General features: G+C 46.1%; 1 protein-coding gene across 1 annotated transcript in view; it reads left to right on the forward strand.

Moving 5' to 3' along the window:
- The window catches only part of LOC134362638 (interleukin-1 receptor-like 2), a 60,986-nt gene extending 47,031 nt beyond the window's left edge, over window positions 1-13,955 (forward strand). The window contains 5 exon segments of the mRNA XM_063077819.1: window positions 44-180; window positions 5,401-5,544; window positions 11,952-12,117; window positions 12,221-12,306; window positions 13,555-13,955. Coding sequence (XP_062933889.1) covers window positions 44-180; window positions 5,401-5,544; window positions 11,952-12,117; window positions 12,221-12,306; window positions 13,555-13,955 — 934 coding nt within the window.
- The last annotated feature ends 4,871 nt before the right edge of the window (window positions 13,956-18,826 follow it).

The following is an 18,826-nucleotide window of genomic DNA, read 5'->3' on the forward strand; positions in this document are numbered from 1 at the left end:
GGTGAATACTCATGGGTTAATGATCAGCTCTTTTCTTTTATAGAAGCTGTGCTGCTTTTCAGGAACACACTTCGTGCACAGTAAACATAACCTTCTTAGAAGTAAGAATGGAGGATTACGGCCTTCCTTTCACGTGCTGTGCTGGAGTGTCTGCAGCATACATCATGTTAGAACTCCCAGGTGAGGTTCCAGTGGGATACAGTGTGTTCAAAACGATGGCCAGGAAACACAGGAAAGAAATGGTATTAAACGCTCCTTGTGAGGCAGCAGGGTGGTATTGAATAGAGACACTAAATATGAAATCTGGGGAAAAGCTGATGTGGTGTCTGATAATGTTCTCAGAGTAAGGCTATGATTTTATTGCAGTATACTTAGAAAATGCCATATAAATGTACATGGAAATTTTAAACATCAAAATTCTAAGAAGCTATTAAGCCTGATTGCTCAACTTTTACAACCATTTGCTTGTGATTTTCACCTTTTAGATGATTTATTATAGCTAGTTGGATGTACAAATAAATGCTTATGTAGACTTTTACCATGTAACTTTGTAAAATTATCTATGAGGCTGAATTCCAACATTTGAGCAAGAGAGCTTCAAACTCACTGTGTGTACACAGACTACTCTCCTAACCCTGTTCAGAGCTTATCCATTAGAGGTAATAAAGCTGGAGAATAGACAGTTAAGGGTAAAATCAGAATCTTCAGAACAACTTTAAATTCATAACATTCCAGGGGAAGTGTATGAACTACCTTGTAAAATGCCATGTGGTTGACCAAGACAGTTTTTTTTCTTGATTCTATTAATATCATTTTTGTGTGTGTGGCTAATTATGTGCGAGAGAGGGCCTGTATTTGCTAGTGTCCCTTAAAGATCATTTAAACCCATGTTCACATGCATCTAGCTAAAGTCCCATCAGAAATGTTTTTCTAGAACTTAATACAAAATATAGTGGTTGCCACAGGAGCCAGCACGTGTTTTTGCTCATGCTCAGCTCATAACCACATATAAGTGTCCGTCACCTCCCTTAGAACAGGGGCTATTAAGGAGATGTCCATGGCAGCCAGCATTTCCAGGTGTGCACATTCTCACCTTGCTTCTGTGATCTGGGGGCCAAGGTCACTCTGTCTCCAGCTGCCCGGACTGTGAGTGAGCACAGCCCCTCCTCTCCTCACCCCGGACCCGTGGGGAATCCTCTTGTGTTGTGTCATGTGGAAGGAGCCTTGGGCTCATCTGCCACCACTGTCCACTTTTGCTCTTCTCCCTGGCTTCTCCTTGTCATGGAGAGTCACTTTCCATCACTTTCCCCCAGTCAATTGCGTGCATCCCATCTTTCTCTATGGCACCTCACAGTGATTCTTGAAGTCCCAGCATCGGTGCTGTTTTCTTTCTGCATCCTCGTCCCCACTAATCTCCCCTCCTTTTATGGTATCACTGTCAACCCTGTGCAGGTGCAAATTCCAGATCTCCAGCTCTCTTCTCTCTTCCCACGTGGCAGCCTGCATTCGCAGCTGTGTACTGGACTGCGGGCACATTGGGCTAAAGATTGGAAGCATATTATCCTCTCAAACCTCTGGGTTCTCTTCCTGTTTTTTTTCATGTTTGTTCCTGGTACCCCCATATCTTCCACATTATCCAGGCTCAGAATCTGGGGTTGCTCTGATGCCCTCTTCTGCTTCCCTCGTGCCTCCACCCAGTTGCAGTTGCCGAGGTCTGCACAGCCTTCCTATGCAGGGCCTGCCTGCTGCAGCCATCCCCGCCTGCCTGCTCCCCCTAGCAAGCGAGGTGGCAGAGTGGTTCCAACCCAGGCCTTTAGGGTCCAGGTTTTTAGGATCAGATCCTGGCTTTGCCATGTGTGAGCCGTGTGAACTCAGAACTGTTACGCAGCCTCTCTGTGCCTGCTTTTCCTCGTCTGTAAATGAGGATCATAACACTACCTTCCTTCAAGCATTGTTCTGAGAAACAACTGGGATTTTCTTTTTTTTTAATTGTGGAATATAACATACATATAGTAAAGGACACACAGAATATATGGATCACATAACAACTAATAAAAAGTCATTTCTTTGCTTTTCCATCTGCACTGATATCCCTAAGAATAGTTTAGTTTGGCCTGTTTTTGAGCGTTAAGAGCTTATACAGGATGTTTCCTTTTATCTCTGCTTCTTTGCTCAGGTGTGTGGGGTATGTTGGCACATCGATGATGCTGCAGGTAACTATAGTCCATTCATCTCCATTGCTGAGTCCTGTTCTGTTGAATGACTAGGTCACGATGTATCCATTCTACTATAAATATGTGGTCATTGGCATTGTTCCCAGTTTGGGACTTTTAACAAATAATGCTGCTATGAAAATTTCTGTATGTGTGTCCTGGTATCCAAGTATGTGCGTCCCTCTGTGATACATCATTCGGAGTAGAATTTCCAGATGAGAGCCTGTCATTAGCTTTTCTAAATAATGCCATACTGTTCTCCAGTGTGATTTACCAATATTTACTGCTAGGGCTAGCAGTGTGTGAGAGACTCTGATGAGATACTTTTATAAACCAAGCACACAGCCTGACATTTCGTGAATTCTTTAAAAAGTGCTTATTTTTATTAGTATTATCCTGGTTCTTAACATTATTAGGTGCCATTTGGAGGATTATATCAATTTTTTTAGTGGTTTCTTTGCCTTGAGGATTTTTTCTAGTCCAATATATTCTGGTGACCATTGTAGAGTCATCTTCTCCCAGGGTGGCTATCACCCTGCCACCCCTGCCTGGACATTAGTGACACATGCTTATCCCTGGGATGAACTGGAAGCCCTGGCTTGGCTTTCGGGGTCTCCCTGGTCTACCTGATCCCACTCATTTCTTAGTTCTCTCTCTCATTTTCCCTGCAGACCAGAGGATCGGAGCAGAGACAAAGGCAGGTCTCTGTGGGCCCCGTGTTTTGATGAAGGAAGTGACTTTGAGGCCTTTGCAGCAGTGTGTGGTAGGCCGGTGAGGACAGGATCATTTTTCACCCAGGGAGCAGGGCAGGATCGGCTGGCCTCTCCTCCCCTCTCGCTCCGCAGTAGCTTCCATCAGAAATGCAACCTGGCTCAGCCGAGAGGGAGTGATTCTGGGTCCACCCCAGGGAAAGGAGGGGAAGCTGATTGTGTAAAGCCTTGGAGATTCCACAAGACCTGAAGTGGTTACAACTGAAATCTGCCTCAACCTAGAAGTTGGAGCTCTTGGTTTGTTAACCTAGACTGAAGTTGGCCAATGCAGATTTCCATGCCAGTACAGACTTACTGGTATCTGTGTTCAGAAGGATTCTGAGACCACGTCCTGGCTCCGAGGCACTATGCTGTCACCAGCTAATACCTGTCAATCATGTGCAAGGAGGGAGGGGTCCTTTGTTCGCTTTGTTTTAGGCTGATTAAGAAGCTGTGCTTACTAAATTCATCTCTGTTCCTACCAACACTCACTTCCAATCTCACATGCAGTGTGTTTGGTCCTGTGCGCTTTGTTTTATTTGCCCTGAGTTCTCAGGAACATCATCCTCTAAACTCAAGCCTCTTGTTGGTTTTCTTGGGGGCAGAGTTATGGTTCCAGCTTCTCCATTTGACCTCCTTGTTTTTGTTGAAGACACATCCAGATTTGAATTTTATTTGGTTTGTCTGAAATGGATCACTAGAAAGTTGTTTAGATCAGATGTACCCCTCTGTGAATTTCCTTTGATTACTTGTTCTCACCTACTGTCTCAGTTGGAGGCTGGGGGTAGCCATATGGACTCAGCTGGCAAATACCTCCTTTATATATATGCCAGGGCATCTGGTATATATGTCAACAGTGAATTTTCTATTTATTTCTATTTCAAAGCCCCTATTCCCTTTGAATTTATTCATCAATGTCCTGATTTGATTTAATCATCTTTAAACTCATTTACAGAGCAGAAGGTATCAACACTCCTGAATGCAAGGAATGATCAACCCAGAAATTTCAGACCATCTCTCCTGTCTATTGCCAGGGGCTTTTAGAATCCCATAAATGTTGTGGGCATGATCTTCCTATCATGACAGTTTTCACTACCAAGATCTCTAAAATATACACTAAAACTTGCCTGACCTGGATCCTCCCAGAGGAAGAAGTGGCATTTTTGCTCCAAGAAGGAATCACAAGCTGGGAAAGAGCAAGGGGGTGGGGGGTCTCTCATGGTTGGGAGCCAGAAGTTCTAAAAAGTGGTCAGGATTCGATCAGGCACCCACGTAGAGAGCAGTTCACCTGGCTGCAGCAGGACTTAGTTTGGGGGGGGTACCGAATGTGGTTTCAGTTGTTGGCTTTATTGTGTGAAGTATTTAGAGACACACGATAACAAATAGGAAGTGTTGGGCCTCGAGATGCCTACAGCATGGTGTGGCTTAGGGCCTGTTGTGATAAGCTCTTAATGAGCATTTTAAAAATAAAAGTGTTCTGGGGGGTGAGAAGAAAGGACCCTTGTCCTTCCCCTCCTCGCCCACCTCTGGTGAGGAGGGAGGCTCAGGAAGGGCCGATGGAGGAAGCGGTGTGCGAGGTGGGTTCCGAGGATGGGGGTTTCTCTCTTCCTCCCTCCTCCTTCCTCTTTTCCAGCTCTCTCCACCCTGGAGGCTCCTGCATCGGGGCAGGGTCTGGGCTGTGGCACGCAGGCGGTTGGGCGGTTCCTCTTCTTGGACACGTAGAAGCGTGTTTTGCGGACTTGCAGTGCCAGAGGAACTGGTTCTGCTCCTTGGGCTCTGCCCGCCACTCGTGCTGTGCTCATCATCGCCCGGCACCACGATTCTCGGGCACAGAGGGCTGCACACGCCCTGCCCGAGGCCATGTCTCTCAGGCTCCTCTGTCACGGGGAGGGTTGGGTGACGCTCTGGCTCTCGGCCAGTCTTGTGGAGCCAGCAGCAGTGGCTTCCAGGAAAGACAGCTGATGGCCCTTTATTTGTGATGGGAGCCTTGCTGCTCAGTGTTGAGTGGCCGGGAACCAGTCGGAACAGTAACAGTGTTGCAATCGCCAACATGCAACAGAACCACCTAGGGAACCTCCCAGTAAACTTATTTGGGCTGGGCCCCTGGAGAGTCTAGTGTTGTCACATAAGGCTTGCAGGTAGCAGAACCCAGATATGTGGGTTTGCAAAGCGGTCCTCATGCAGCTGGGACCAGCTATCAGTATCCAGCGCGCTGAGGAATTTTCCTCTCCTGGGTTCCCAAGAACCCATCTCTTTCCTAAAATTCACAGTCCAGATCAGATTACTCTACTCCCAAGCCTATTACTTAACTTTAAAGAAACATTTAAGCAGTGCCCTTATTGACGTTTATATATTTCCATTTGGCATTTAGAATGTGATCTGTATTAGTAGAGGATATACTTGACTCTGTATTCTTATTATTTTGCTGTCATTTGTAGCTCCAGATTTTCGAGCTTACTTGGTAGGAGGGCTTGGTGCCTTGGCACTTGTGGCTGTGTCTGCTGTGTGCGTCTACAACATTTTCAAGATCGACATTGTTCTTTGGTACCGCAGTGCCTTCCGTTCTACTGGGACCATAGAAGGTAAGTGTGTGTAATCACTAAAAAACGCCTCAAATTTGTTACCTGCTCACCCGTATAACCACTTTAACACACTTTGTCGTATTTTACTAGCTGGCCTTTCATGTTGTTGCAAATTTAAAGGAAGGAATCCCGTGGAACTGCTTATGCTTCAGAGAAAAGATCTGTCTGTGCTCATCAGTGTCCTTCCATCAAATAAGGCTTCCAGGTCCTAGTGACAAGTAGCAGGAGCAGGTCATCCTCAGGGTCCCACTGCAACCGTGTTAGAAAGGCCCTCACATCCGTCAGTGTTTGCAAAAGAGGAAAATTCCTCATAGAGCCAGGTCTCTGCATCATGATGTGTGCTCAGCACAGCGGCGCTTTGTGTTATGGGGAGTGATGCACCCTGTGGCACCCTGTGGGTGCGGATCTCTAGGCCCTGTCCTCGGTAGAGAGAGAGATGAACCTAAGTCTGAGTGTGAGTTTTCCGCTTCTCCCCGTATGAACTTAGAAAGATATTTAATTTTCTTCTAATTCTCAGCTATAGAAAAGAAGACAGGAATAAAGGCAGGGAGGAAGGAAGGGAGGGAGGGAAGGAGGGATGAAAGGAGAGACAGAGGGAGGAAGGAACAAAAGAAAAGGGAAGGAAGGAAGTAAAGAAAAAGGAAAAACCGAAGAAGAAATCAAGCGAATCCCACCTCGCCGAGAGCTGGCAAGTGACTGAGCTGAGCTCTGTGCCGGAAAGCACTCAGCAGGGGCCGGGGCACGGGGGCTCCGCTGCTTGCCTGGAGGTCAAAGCAAGCTGCCCCCCCACCACTCTACTCTGGGGTTTTAGTCTGTGGTGTCTGTGTCCTGCCAGCGCTATTTGACACAGAAATCTTCTTTGTGACTCTGACACTCTGGGGGACAGGCATTTTCCACCATTGTAGTTGTAAATCTTTGTGCTATTTGGATGGAAATATTAGCATAAGGTCAAAAGAAATCTGTGCAGCTGACAAGCATGGAGATGCACAAATTTATACCTTTCAAGTCCAGAGACATGCAGTGACAAGAGGAGGAAAAGGGCAGAACTGGGTGTTCAGGCGAGTTTTATGAGTAACTGACACACAGAAGAGCACCATTTACACTGAGGGCCTGCTTTGCACACTAAATACACAGCATAAGTTGTCCACATGTTTTATAAAACACGGATGTCCTAACTCAGACTTGATTCTAAGTTAAATTTCAGAATTCAAAATTAGCAACCCTTGAGCCATGTAGAGAGCACCAAACTCCATTTTGATGGCAAAATTCAATCGAGCCTTGCATATGCAGCACAACTGAAGTCTTGCAAGCACTGCAGATGGCCTGACTGGATGAGGGCTTTCAATTTTTGGCTGTGGTCACTGCAGAGGCTGCCCTGTCTGAGCCCACCCATGACTGTCCTCCTGCCTGCATCCATTTGAGAAGACAATTCAGTCCACCCGCACTTATTTTTCCTGACACACATGTGAATGGTTCTGTTGTTTTCTGTTCTTCGACTATTGGAGGACTGTGTCACTTTGCATGGTGTTCTGGCCCCACGGTGTGTCTCCCTCAGTGACTCACACCCCTCCCAGGAGTGTGACTGCAGCCATGATGTGCAGAGTGCGTGGTCGGCCCAGCAGGAAGAGAAAAAATAGTGACTCACCCTGAGCGGGAGGAGCTGGGCATGTGAGCTGCTCAGGGAGCCTCACTCTCTGCTGAGACTAGGCTGCAGCTCGAATTCTGAACCCAGGGCTGAGCATTTGGAGATCGGAGCTGACATGCAGCCAGTGGTCCTCCTTGTTTGTTTAAACTCAGAAATGTGTGCACTTTGTGATTTAATTCTCTACAGTTCACTCCATGAGAACTACCCTGTAATCACATCCCTTCCCGCTGAGTGTTGGCTTTGACAATGAGCTGGTGATGAGACTCCGAGATAAGTCTCAGATCCTGTTTACAGCTTTGTTTCCCTGGAGGATGTTTCCTGAGTTATCTGGGAGCACTCCGAGTAATGGACGGCAGATACAAATGAGGGGGAGAGAGACATTATGTCCCTCTTGTGATAAGTCATTTATGCCACCAGCTGGATTAAGCTTGATAAGACCACTAATAAATAGTTAGGTGTGTGTGACACAATTTCAGTCAGAGCCATTGACAGGCCTGGCTGAAGTTGGCAGATTCTGTATATACTCATTCAAATCCGAGGCACTTTTATGATTGTCCTGCCAGGTGTGCAGGTGTGCACAAGAACGGAAAGCTCAGCTTAAAAATGCACTGGAGAGATCTGCATGTGCCTCACCTTATTCCAAATAGGCTTATGGAGAATGCACCTGTAGAACAGACAGATTAAAAACAGCACAGTTGAAGCAAAACACTGCACCCCACAAATATGTACAAGTGAGTGTTAAAATAAAATAAAAACAAAATAGGTACAGTGAACAAAGGGGAAAAAAGGTAAAATGGTGAAATAAATCAGGGGGAGTTAACGACAAATCTTGGATGGGTTTAGAGGTGAATTTGCTTTCAAAGCTAAAAGAAAGGTGATTACAAGATCCATCGTGTGCTGTTCACAGAAACCTTCCAGTTGCTCATGAAAGAACATGGATTTTCCGGGGCTAGTTTCAAGGGAGATTTTTTGTAGGGAGTTATTTTAAAACAGGATGATGTAAGAAACCCTGTCTGCCTCAACATTCCCATGGCAAATGTAATAACATGTTTAATGTGGCTTTTCTTCTACTGTCTCTAATGCATGTTGAGGCTAAAAGCCAAACCTTATGCAATTCAGTAAAAACATTTACAGGAAGGCCAGATTGAATCTGTTTGATTTTCCCACCAGTCTGGTTTGGTCAGGTCTAAAATTTAACAATATCATATCAAGAGAAAGCAGAGAATTGAATGATCTTTAGGTAGTCTTTCATAAATATTGACTTATTCAAATGAGCCTTTGTATCTTAAGCCAACAGCCAGTAAAGGCATACGCACATGCTTAGACACTGAAGGAGGGTTGGTGGTATGCTCAGAAAATAAAGGGACTTGGCCAGGACCTGGGTAACTGTCACCTCAGCATTACAGAGACGTGCCGTGCAAGCGTCTGCCGCAGGGCCCAGTTTCCTCAGAACGCTCGCTAGTAGGTCTGCACTTCTGGAATCTTCTTGGTGAAAGACAGTGGGAGGTGTCCAGCACATTGTTACTTGTTGCTGTTCATTGTTATCTCCTCAGTTACTGTTCTAGTTACTACAGCTGGGAAGCAAATTACCTCAAAACTCGGTGGCACAAAACAAGCACTGCTAATGGGGTGTGTGGGCCAGGAGTGTGGACAGGCACAGCGGGGACGGCCTGTCTCAGCTCCGGGATGTCTGGGGTCTCAGCTGGAGGAGCGGCAGTTGATTTTGGCTGTCTTTGGTGGCCTCAGCCCCTCTCCACAGGGGCCTCCTGAAGCGACCTCTCTGTGTGGCCTGCTTCAGGCTTCCTTGCAGCACAGTGGCCGGCTTCCAAGAACATGTGTCTCAAGAGCAAGAGAGCCAGGCAAAAGCCATGGGTTTTTTATAACCTAACATCTTAATTTCTAGGTCAACTCCTCCACATTCTATTTGTCTGGGCAGCTGCAGAGGCCTACCCAATTTCAAGGAGAAGAAACAGATCCTGCCTCTTTGTGGGGGTGTGGTAAAGTTCTGAAAGAATGTGTGGGACTAGAAACATTGCTGGAGCTGTTTTTGGAAAATACAGTCTGACGCAGTTGCACAGGACCCATGAGGGACAAGCTCTGAGACGTTCCTGCTCCTAATTCCTATTTTAGCCACACCAGAGGGACCCTGGCCCTGGGCTGAGATCAAGGCTGTGCATTTACCAGCTGGGAGACTTCAGAGAGCTCCTGCAGCCTTGCTGGCCTCGGGTTGCTTATCACACTCCTAGGATGCAGCCGTGCTCCTCACAAGTGATCGTGACAGGCAAAGCCGGGAAGTGCCGGCTGCTGTTGCCTGCGAAAGGCAAAAGCTCCCACTGCTCTTTTGCTGTATTTCAGGAAATGACACCCCGGTCATGGTGAAGGTGAGGGAAAACTCTGCATTTTGAGGACAAGTCAGCAAGTCATATCTCTATTCAAATGCTTAGTCAGAAAGAAAGGGGGGGAAAAGATGACCCCAAAATTGGGGATATTTTTATATTTTGAGTTTTTGAAAGGTGTGAGACTTTCTCGCTACCCAGATCCCTTCTCCTGAGTTTGGATGCCCAAAAGTGCCTGTGTCCTAGACACCCTGCTTACAGACAGGGAACATGGGACACTAGCAAAAGAGAGAATAACCTAGTAAAAGTGGTGTGTTTGTTTCATAATCAGAGGCAGTGGGGAAAAAAGAGAAACAGATTGAGAGAAAAGAGTTACCAGTGGCAGGGCTTGAGACAGAAGTGGCAATGAACCTGGATGTTCACTGTAGTTACGAGGCCAGGAAATACCGCTTTGCTGGGGAGGCTTCTCTCTGTGGTGAACGGAGCACCAGCACGACCAAACCCTGATCAGAAGCAAAGGGAGAAATACGACCAAATGTTTAAACAGAAAAATTTGATTCCCTAAAAGTTCAGAAACATAAGAACTCTATGAAATGTTTCTTTTCAAAAATTTTTTCTATTCTACAATCCTCTGGCTTTGGAAAGTCAAATGTATGACTTTAAATTTAATACAGAAAAATATCCACTTGTTTGAGTGGTGGTCCAGACCAGTGACCTACAAGATTCCACAAGGATTTTTAGTTGTGTTGGGTTTTTGCCAACTCTAGACACAGAGTTAATCATTCCTTTTGTACCTGCCCTATGATTCCACTTTTAAAGCTGAAATTGACCTGTCCCCAACATTGTTATAACCTCTTTGGGCCTCTGTAAAATCAAGCTTTATGCAGACATTTGGCAAGTGCTGACTGAGACCTCTTCTGCACCAGCTCCTGCTCTAGGTGCTGAGAGCAGAGCAGGGAGCCCAAGTCCCCACTCTCACATGGCTTCCTTTCATCACAGAGGGTGGGAAGGCAGAGAAAGAGTGTATATGTGTGCATGTGTGTGTGCAATCACATGTACACGTGCATGCATATGCATGACTGCGTGTGTAGGACTGTGCACACGGGGACACGTGTGCACACGACCGCATGTGTACACGTGTGTGCACAGGTGTGCACGTATGTGCATATGCTTGTGCATTATCATTCTTCACAGGATGGCCAAGAGCAGAAACCTGAAGGTTGGCAGAGGTTGGTGTGAGAACTGATGGAATGAGAAAAGGCAACATGTAAACTGTAAAGTTCAGTATATGTGTTAACTATTGTCACTTAGACAACTAGAGAAAAGCAAGATTTTGCCTTCTCTTGTTAATCTTCGAAGCACCCCATCTCCAAGCCCGTTCATCAAACAAACTCCCATGAAAAGGGATAGAAAAGAAAGCTCCCCTCTCGGGTTCCCCATTAGGTTGGCTGTGACTTTCCAAGTGGCCCGGACCTTGAAATCACATTTTCCAATGCGACACCCACAGTCCCTGTCCTCCCATGCAAGCCCTCTTGCCCTGCTGAAGTGTGTCATTCACAGAACTCCTGGGAAGGCCCTCTTTGTGCCTGCTCACCCTTCACTCTCAGACCCACACTTCCTTCTAAACCCTCCTCACCCTTTAAAATCCAGGAGCTGTTGCACACCATTTTGAAGTTTTTTCAGGAACTCCAGACAGTAGGGAGTTTCCTTTCTTCCTGTCTCTGCTGTTCACTTAGCTGTTGCAGTCTTGTGGTGCCTTATGCTGTTTTTGCTCTGTGCATGTGAACAGTCTGCCCAGTTAGATCCCGGGTCTTGTGCATCCTTGCACTGGTGAGCACAGAGATTGTTTTTAGTGGTTGCTCAGTAAATACTGCTCATTGTGACAGTGGTGACGTGCTGTCATGCTTGACTTCTCAGAATGGCATGGCAGATCCTTAGGGTCTGCTCAGATGCTCGTTCTCTGTATGACACAATTCTGCACAATTGCAGTGATGGAATTCACTGGTGGGTCTAAATTAGGAGGGATTAGGCCTGTTTTTCCTGGTGCAGTTAGGGTAGAACTCTGTGCACAGGCCCCACCAAGGGTAACATGGGTGGCGTCTGCTGCTCTTAATTCTCATTACCAGCCACATCACAGGAGCAGTGGGCTTAGAATCAAGACTTGGGATGGAATTAAGAATGGTGGAAATGGTGCAACCTTCCCAGTCTCACCTCCATTCTTGTGTAGTGTGGATGAAACCTTGCAATATGATTTGTGAGAGTGAGATGTCATAGCGTGGCAGTGCCTGGCACCAGCCAGCAGGGCACTCTGAAGTCACTAAACCCAAGCCAAAAGCACATCATGGCAGCACCTCGGGTTCTCCCCTTGCTCACGTGAGAGAATTTGGTGGGAATGATTCCTTGAGCTTGCCCCACTTCCTTTTCAGATGGGAAGCTGTATGATGCATACATCTTTTACCCAAAGCCTCAAAGTGAAAGCCAGAGTCACGATGTGGACACGCTGGTGTTGAAGATCCTGCCCGAGGTGCTGGAGCAGCAGTGCAGATATAAGTTATTCATATTTGGCAGGGATGAGTTCCCCGGACAAGTTGTGTACTAAGTGAGGTATAAAAATAATAATAATAAAAAAGACCCTCTCTCTTCCTTCACTCTACAAAGAGCGGCAACTCTGCTCGCCTTCCCCGTGGAACCTCAGGCAGGCTGTGACCAGAGCCTGCAGGCTCCCTTCTCCACGCAGCTCATTCCTGCACCACCGTGACTGGCATTCGCGGGGGCAGTCGTGTGAGTCTCACTTTAGAGTAAGGATGTACTTAATCCATGCACATGAACAGTGGCCCGTGACGTGGTCTTGGCCAAAAGACCAAAAAGAGACAAGTGGTCATTTGCCCTCATGTCACTGAGACTAACTGCAGAGTGTTCTCTATCAGTTTGAATATTTAAATCAGGTCATGTTTAAAGGTGATTTTATAAACCTCAACCCCCCTCGCTCCTTCCCCACCTAAATAAAATGGGAGATTTTTAAATTTACTTCTCCCATTTAACAGGATCATAGCTTTGGGCAATTCAATGGACATCTCTGAACCTCAGTTGTCTCGTCTGTAAAATGGGAATAAGAAAACTTCCCTGACTCAGCTGAGCGACCTGGATGAGAAAATCTGAGAAGGGAAAGTATGGAGCTTAGCACACATTGGACGCCCAACCCAGAAGTTCCCTCCTGTCCTCTGTTCTCTCCCCGTAAAACGGAAAAGTACAGTAAAATGGCTGAAATCTGAAATAAACATCCTTTTTTAGTCACTAGGAAATGTTACTCACTCACTTCTTCAGCAAATATTTATTGAGTACTCTATGTGCTGGCTACTATTCTAGGCACTAGGGATACAAAAATAAGCCAAACAAGAAGACTCTGTCCTTAGAGGTTGCAGTCTATTCTTATATTCTACAGGAGGCAATTGCAGGCCAAAGAATGTTTGCAGCGATGGGTGTTTAAAGAACCCTCCCCTCCCTTCCCAAGCAATCAGTAGGTTTCCAAGTCAGTTGCATAGATCCTGGTCATTTAAATAGCTATAAAGAACAAGAGGAAAACACAAATACAAGATTAACACAATATCTGAGCTAATTACATTTTCTCTAGCCTTTTAAAACCTACTTTAAAAAAAAAAAAACATGTTGATCATCTACCATATACCAGACGTTCAGCTAGTCTGGAAATACAAAGTTAGGCACGATAAGACACTTGTTTGCTGGGGAAGGTGACATACCAATAAACTACAAAAAAAAAAAAAAGTGACTCATGACCATAAAGAACTGATTCTTTAGGGAAAAGCAGAAAGGCTTCACAGAGGAGGTGATTAATTAAACAAACAAAAACGAAAACAAACCCCCTCCACACTTTTGTTAATCCATCCCTAAGTCCTGTTCATCTTAAAGTCTATTTTTTCTTCTCAGTGCCATTTCTAATATTCTCAGTAGCATTGTGACCTGGGCTGTGTTACTCATGAGATCTTCTGAATCTGTTTTCTTTCTTTCTAGCTGTGGCCAATGTCATCGATGAAAACACTAAGCTGTGCAGGAGGCTGATGGTCATCATAGACCCCGCATGGGGGGTGAGCTTTGGCCTATTGAAGAACATGCCAGAAGAACAAATCGCAGTCTACAACGCCCTCATCCAGGACGGGATGAAAGTCATTCTGATTGAACTGGGGAAAACTGAAGACTATATGACCATGCCAGAGTCAATCCAGTACATCAGACAGAAGCACGGGGCCATCCAGTGGAGTGGGGACTTCACAGAGCAGTCACAGTGCATAAAGACCAGGTTTTGGAAAAAAGTGAGATACCACATGCCACCCCAAAGGTATCCACCCTCTGCAGTCCAGCTGCAGAAGCGCGCACCCTCCAACTGCACAGCAGGCAGGCAGGAGGCTGGCTAGGGGCGCGTCACCCACTGACGGCTCTGCAACATGCAGTGGCGCCTGCAGGCTGTGCACCCCTGAAACTTGCAGTTATGCACTTATGAGAGAGCTTGCATTTGTCTGTTTGACCAGAGCTACTTCTTCAGGGAAGAATGCCTCTCTAGAAGGCCCTCACTAACCTACTGGCTCCCGAACACTCATGAACACTCGCTGAGCTTGGGGTAGAGAGAGCATTTGGGCCCCTTGGGAGTGAGACACAGGGTTCTACGGAGGACGGTTTACATGTCAGAAAGTGTGGCCCATGGTGTGGCACCCGTGGGGCTTGGGCAATTGGGACAACAGGAGGGTGGTCTGTGGCTGTGGGAGGACTGGGAAGGGTCACCATACTTTGTCCATCCCTGGCCAAATTTGCCTAAGAAAGAAGGTTTAGGTGTTCAATGGCGAATGGACAAAGAGGCAGTTTATGTGAAAACTGAAGGCTGCCATTAATTATCTCCTGTTTCACTAGCTGAGCCTCATGTCCTGGGGTCTTGGTTCCAGTCCTTGGAGGTGGACCCAGAGCTGATGGGAAACTTGATGGGGTGGGGGCTGACCTGGAGGTGGGGGTGACAGAAAAGGGGAAAGACAGGTGCTGGGACCCTTGGTGACTTTCCAGTTCACCTTCCTACAGTGACTGAGTTAGTCACAAGTCCTGCTTCCCTTGGTCACTACCCTCAACCACTCTGAGTCTGTCCATGGGAAAAGCCTGAGGGGAGACTGAGTCACATCAAATAAAGGGTCTGGAGGATACGGTCTTTTTCCAGAAGACCAACTGAGATGAAGATACACAAGAAAGTGCTTGTCAGACCCCGTGATGTAGTGAGGCCAACGTAGTCCGACCAAGTGAGGACTGGGGAGTGGGGGGCCATGGCTTGGATGCCTCTTGCTCCATGGGGACCCCTCAGCAACTCCAACAGCTTCCTGCTGTGTCCCAGTCAACCTTTCCTCAGCTCTTGATTCCGCTGTGTATTTATAAACTTTCTTTCAGCACATGTTTGCTTGGGTTGGTTTCGTTGGTTTGATGGTTGATTAATCCACGGCTGTCTGGAAAATGAAGAAAGTAGAAAATTCCTCCCTGGTTTCCTTCTTAGAACAGAGCCTGTCCTACAGGTGACAAATCTACCACGCCTGGAATGAGCTCCTGGGGCTGACCCTGGCTCTCAGAGCTGTGGAACATCGGGTCTGAATTGCCAGAGGCCTCACATCTCAAGTGGAATTACTCTGGGGCCCTTGAGGGATAAGAACTCTGTGCAACATCCCCTCCGCTCCTGTACCCAGGGAACAGCTGAGGAATGCTGCCGCTGCCTTAACACAAGGACACCCCAGGCTCAGGCTGTCCGAGGAGAGAGACTCTCCACTTGGGGAGGACTTCAGAGCCCTGGCTGCTGTCCTCCAAATCCACCTGTCCTTGGAGGCTCTCTATGAAAGGAGGCAGTTGCTGATCACATTTCATGCCCTGGCCTAGCCACCTAGAAACAATAACAAAAGAGAATCAGAACCTGCAGTAAGGGAGACAGTGCATCTTTTCTGATTTCAGGCCCAGAACTGGGCTCCAGAAAGAATTGTCCTTTCATGCATGGTTAAGACCTGCTGCACTGAAACATTTGGTTGAAAATGCCTTGTTTTGCTCTGTGTCTCCTCTTCCACACACACCGTCTATTTCCAGGGTACTGTGAGGCTGCAATTGGAATTCTGGACACCCAGTTGAGCTCAGTTTAGAGAAGAGCTGGTAGGGGGTATCACTGTGGGCTGAGGTGGGTGACAACTGTGGGCTATGCTCATGGGTCACAGTGGGTGACAGCTGAGACATTGCTGTGGGGCCTGTGGGTGAGAGCCGCGTGCATCACCGTGGTCCTGGTGGGCTGAGCCTCGTGTGGAAGCCTGTGCCTGATGGCTCATGCCCTTTCCCCTGTCTTTCTACAATGAAAAATGAAACTGTAACTCTTGTAAATATCACAAGTCCATGACATAAATTTTCTTCTCAGCTGAGAAACATAAATCACAAAATTACTTGTTAGCACCCATGTGAAAATCACAAACATTTTTCTCAGATCCCGAAAATAAAAACCTACTTCTACTACATTCAAATGATCAGCTTGTCATTCAGATATTTTTCAACTTAATTATACTTTTCTGGCAGGGTTGTCAACTGAAAATTTGGGCAAAACCCAAATTGTGGCTGTAGTTATAGAAAAACGTGGGGGTAAAGTGTCATAGCTTTTTTACTAACTCATTGGATGTATTTTTCTCTGTCTGAGTCACTGACATGTACCATTTTGCTGGATTTATTGTTGTTCCTTACCTGCAAGACCTGGAGACCAGAGCTTCACGACCTGGTGAGTGTTGTAGTCCCCACAGCCTTTCCAACCCCCTTCTGTCCCCCTAATTCTCTCTTCTCTTTGTTGTTGTCAAGATTTACTTCCCACCCCCAGCCACCACCACCACTCTAGTGAGCATCTTTCTGGAAAACAGAAACATGTCTAAGTGGGGAGGCTTGGCAGAGGGTAGATGACTTTTCAACACATCGCCCAGTGTGTGCAGGTTTTCGTTCTCTCTCATGTACCAGACCACACCACGCATGGACAGAGGCAGGAGTGGAGAAGTTGGACTCCCAGGTGTTAGCTGAAATGCTGACACCCGCTACCAATGGCTTTCATAATTCTTTGACTGCAAGGTACAGGAAGAAATAGATTTTACTTTGCAACTCAGTATACATGCGCACATCCACAGAATGAAAAAGTTCAACTTTTCAAATGCCAGTCACAGCACAACAACTTGTTTTAATGATCAACTTATGTGTTTCAATGCAGTTTGGAAAACCAGGCTTCCCAGGAAGCCTGGTCACTCAGTCAGTCCCGTTATTTTCCTTTCTCTAATCAACAAGGCTTATCAAGAACTTACTAGGCTGTTCTTTTAATTATCTAACTTCCATGTCAATTAGCTTTGTTTGTGTTTTAAGTGACCACAGGGTAGTAGAAACCTTCCCAACAGCAAAGATTTACATGAACACAGCTTCCTGCCTGTGTCAAAGGATGACATCAAGAGAAGAAGAAAGCAGCCTTGTGGGAGAAGAGCCTGGAGAAAGAGAAAAGCATTTCCTCCCTTGAGACACCACAGAAACTGCAGTTCCCATCTTAGCTTGGCAAAAAGCAGTGACTCCAGCCTCCCGCGGCGCCGTGGTGCCCCCAAGTGGCAACTGAGGAAATGCTGCCCGTCCCGCACTCACAGAGCCAGGCAGCCCGACATATGGCAGGTGGGCGGGCATGCAGGGGGACACTCACCAGCTTCTCGGGGTCTCCAACTTCAGGCCAAGAGTATCTTTCTTTTTCTTAGCTTGTGGAGGAGGCTGAGACAGTGCCAGTTTCTGTCACTGTGTTCCTAACTCTTGGGCTTCTGAGACTGCAGCAGTCTGTCCAACAGTCACGCATGGGACCAGCAGGCCCTACTCACTACGTACACACACGAGCACACTCTAGTCATAGTGACCCCAGAAAGGTGGCCCAGGAGTCAGACTGCCTGGACTCCAATCACAACTCCACCACTTGCTCATAGAGTACGCTAGCTAACCGGTTCGCTTCTCAACCCCGCAGGCAAGTCACAAATGCTGTGCCTCAGTTTCTTCACCCATAAAAAGAGGATAATAAAAGTACCTACACTGGAGGATAACTTGCACACAAAATGCTTATTTGCACCTAGCAATACCTCAATGAACATATTGTAATGATAATTATTATTGCATTTCCTATACCACTATTTTTACTATAATTATTTTGCACTTCTTAGTGCATTAATGGTAATGAGGGTGACAGACAACATTTAGTGGCACTTACAACATTTGATATTCTTCTCCATGCTTTGTGCACATGAATGCGTTATCAGCTCCGTGAGGCAGGTGCTCTGAGAATTTCCACTTTGCAGGTGAGGAAAGGGAAGCATGGCAGAGTCAGGGGAGGTTTTGCAGTCGGAGAACCTGGGTTCAAGGTGTCTGACCTCTGTGGGCCACAATGTTTCATGTCCAGAAGCCAAGTGGGATAATACTTCCTTGACAACATTTTTGTAAGGATTAAATGCATGTGTGAAAAGTAGTTTGAGCCCTACACAAAAACCAGTTATTGTCACTACTGTGAATATGGTAAGTCCTAGGCTACTTTATGTAACCAAGTTAATTTATCAAATGGTTCTACCTCAAAAACAAACAAACCTGATCCTATAAAATATATAATAAGCTCATGAATTTAGGGAATGATTATATTTTTGCTTTTTTAGTGAAAGAATAGAGATAGGGCTCATGTAAAGAGTAACTCAAAGTTTATATGAACTAAATTTTAAAAATGAAACCACAGAAATGTAGAAAACATAGATGTGTATTATATTGGATCAGAACAAAGAGAAAGGAGGAATGACACATTTTAATATAATCACAAGTAAAATGAAAAAGCATAGAACGAACTGGGAAAATGCAGAGAATCAACATGAAAGACAAAGGCTGCTGTCTTTATTACCCACTAGAAAAAGGGTCAAAGAATATGAACAGGCCTTTGACAAATTAAAGGCTACTTCATGCAAATGCCTAATGAATGAAAAAGTGTGTAACGTCACAAATGATCCGATTCTGCTGGTTAAGGGCATTTACAACATGCCAGGCTCTATGCCAAGCTCTTTAAATATATTCATTAATACTCTTGATTATCCTATGTTTTCTCCATTTTACATGTTTGGTTTTTTGGTGGTTGGCCAGTATGGGGTTCTGAACCTTGACCTTGGTCAAACAAGGTGGTGCTCTACCCAACTGAGTTGGTTAACCAACAAGCTCTCTCCATTTTAAAAATGAAGACATTAAGTACGTAAGA

This window comes from Cynocephalus volans, chromosome 14, assembly GCF_027409185.1.
Source record: "Cynocephalus volans isolate mCynVol1 chromosome 14, mCynVol1.pri, whole genome shotgun sequence".
Taxonomy (NCBI): Eukaryota; Metazoa; Chordata; class Mammalia; order Dermoptera; family Cynocephalidae; genus Cynocephalus; species Cynocephalus volans.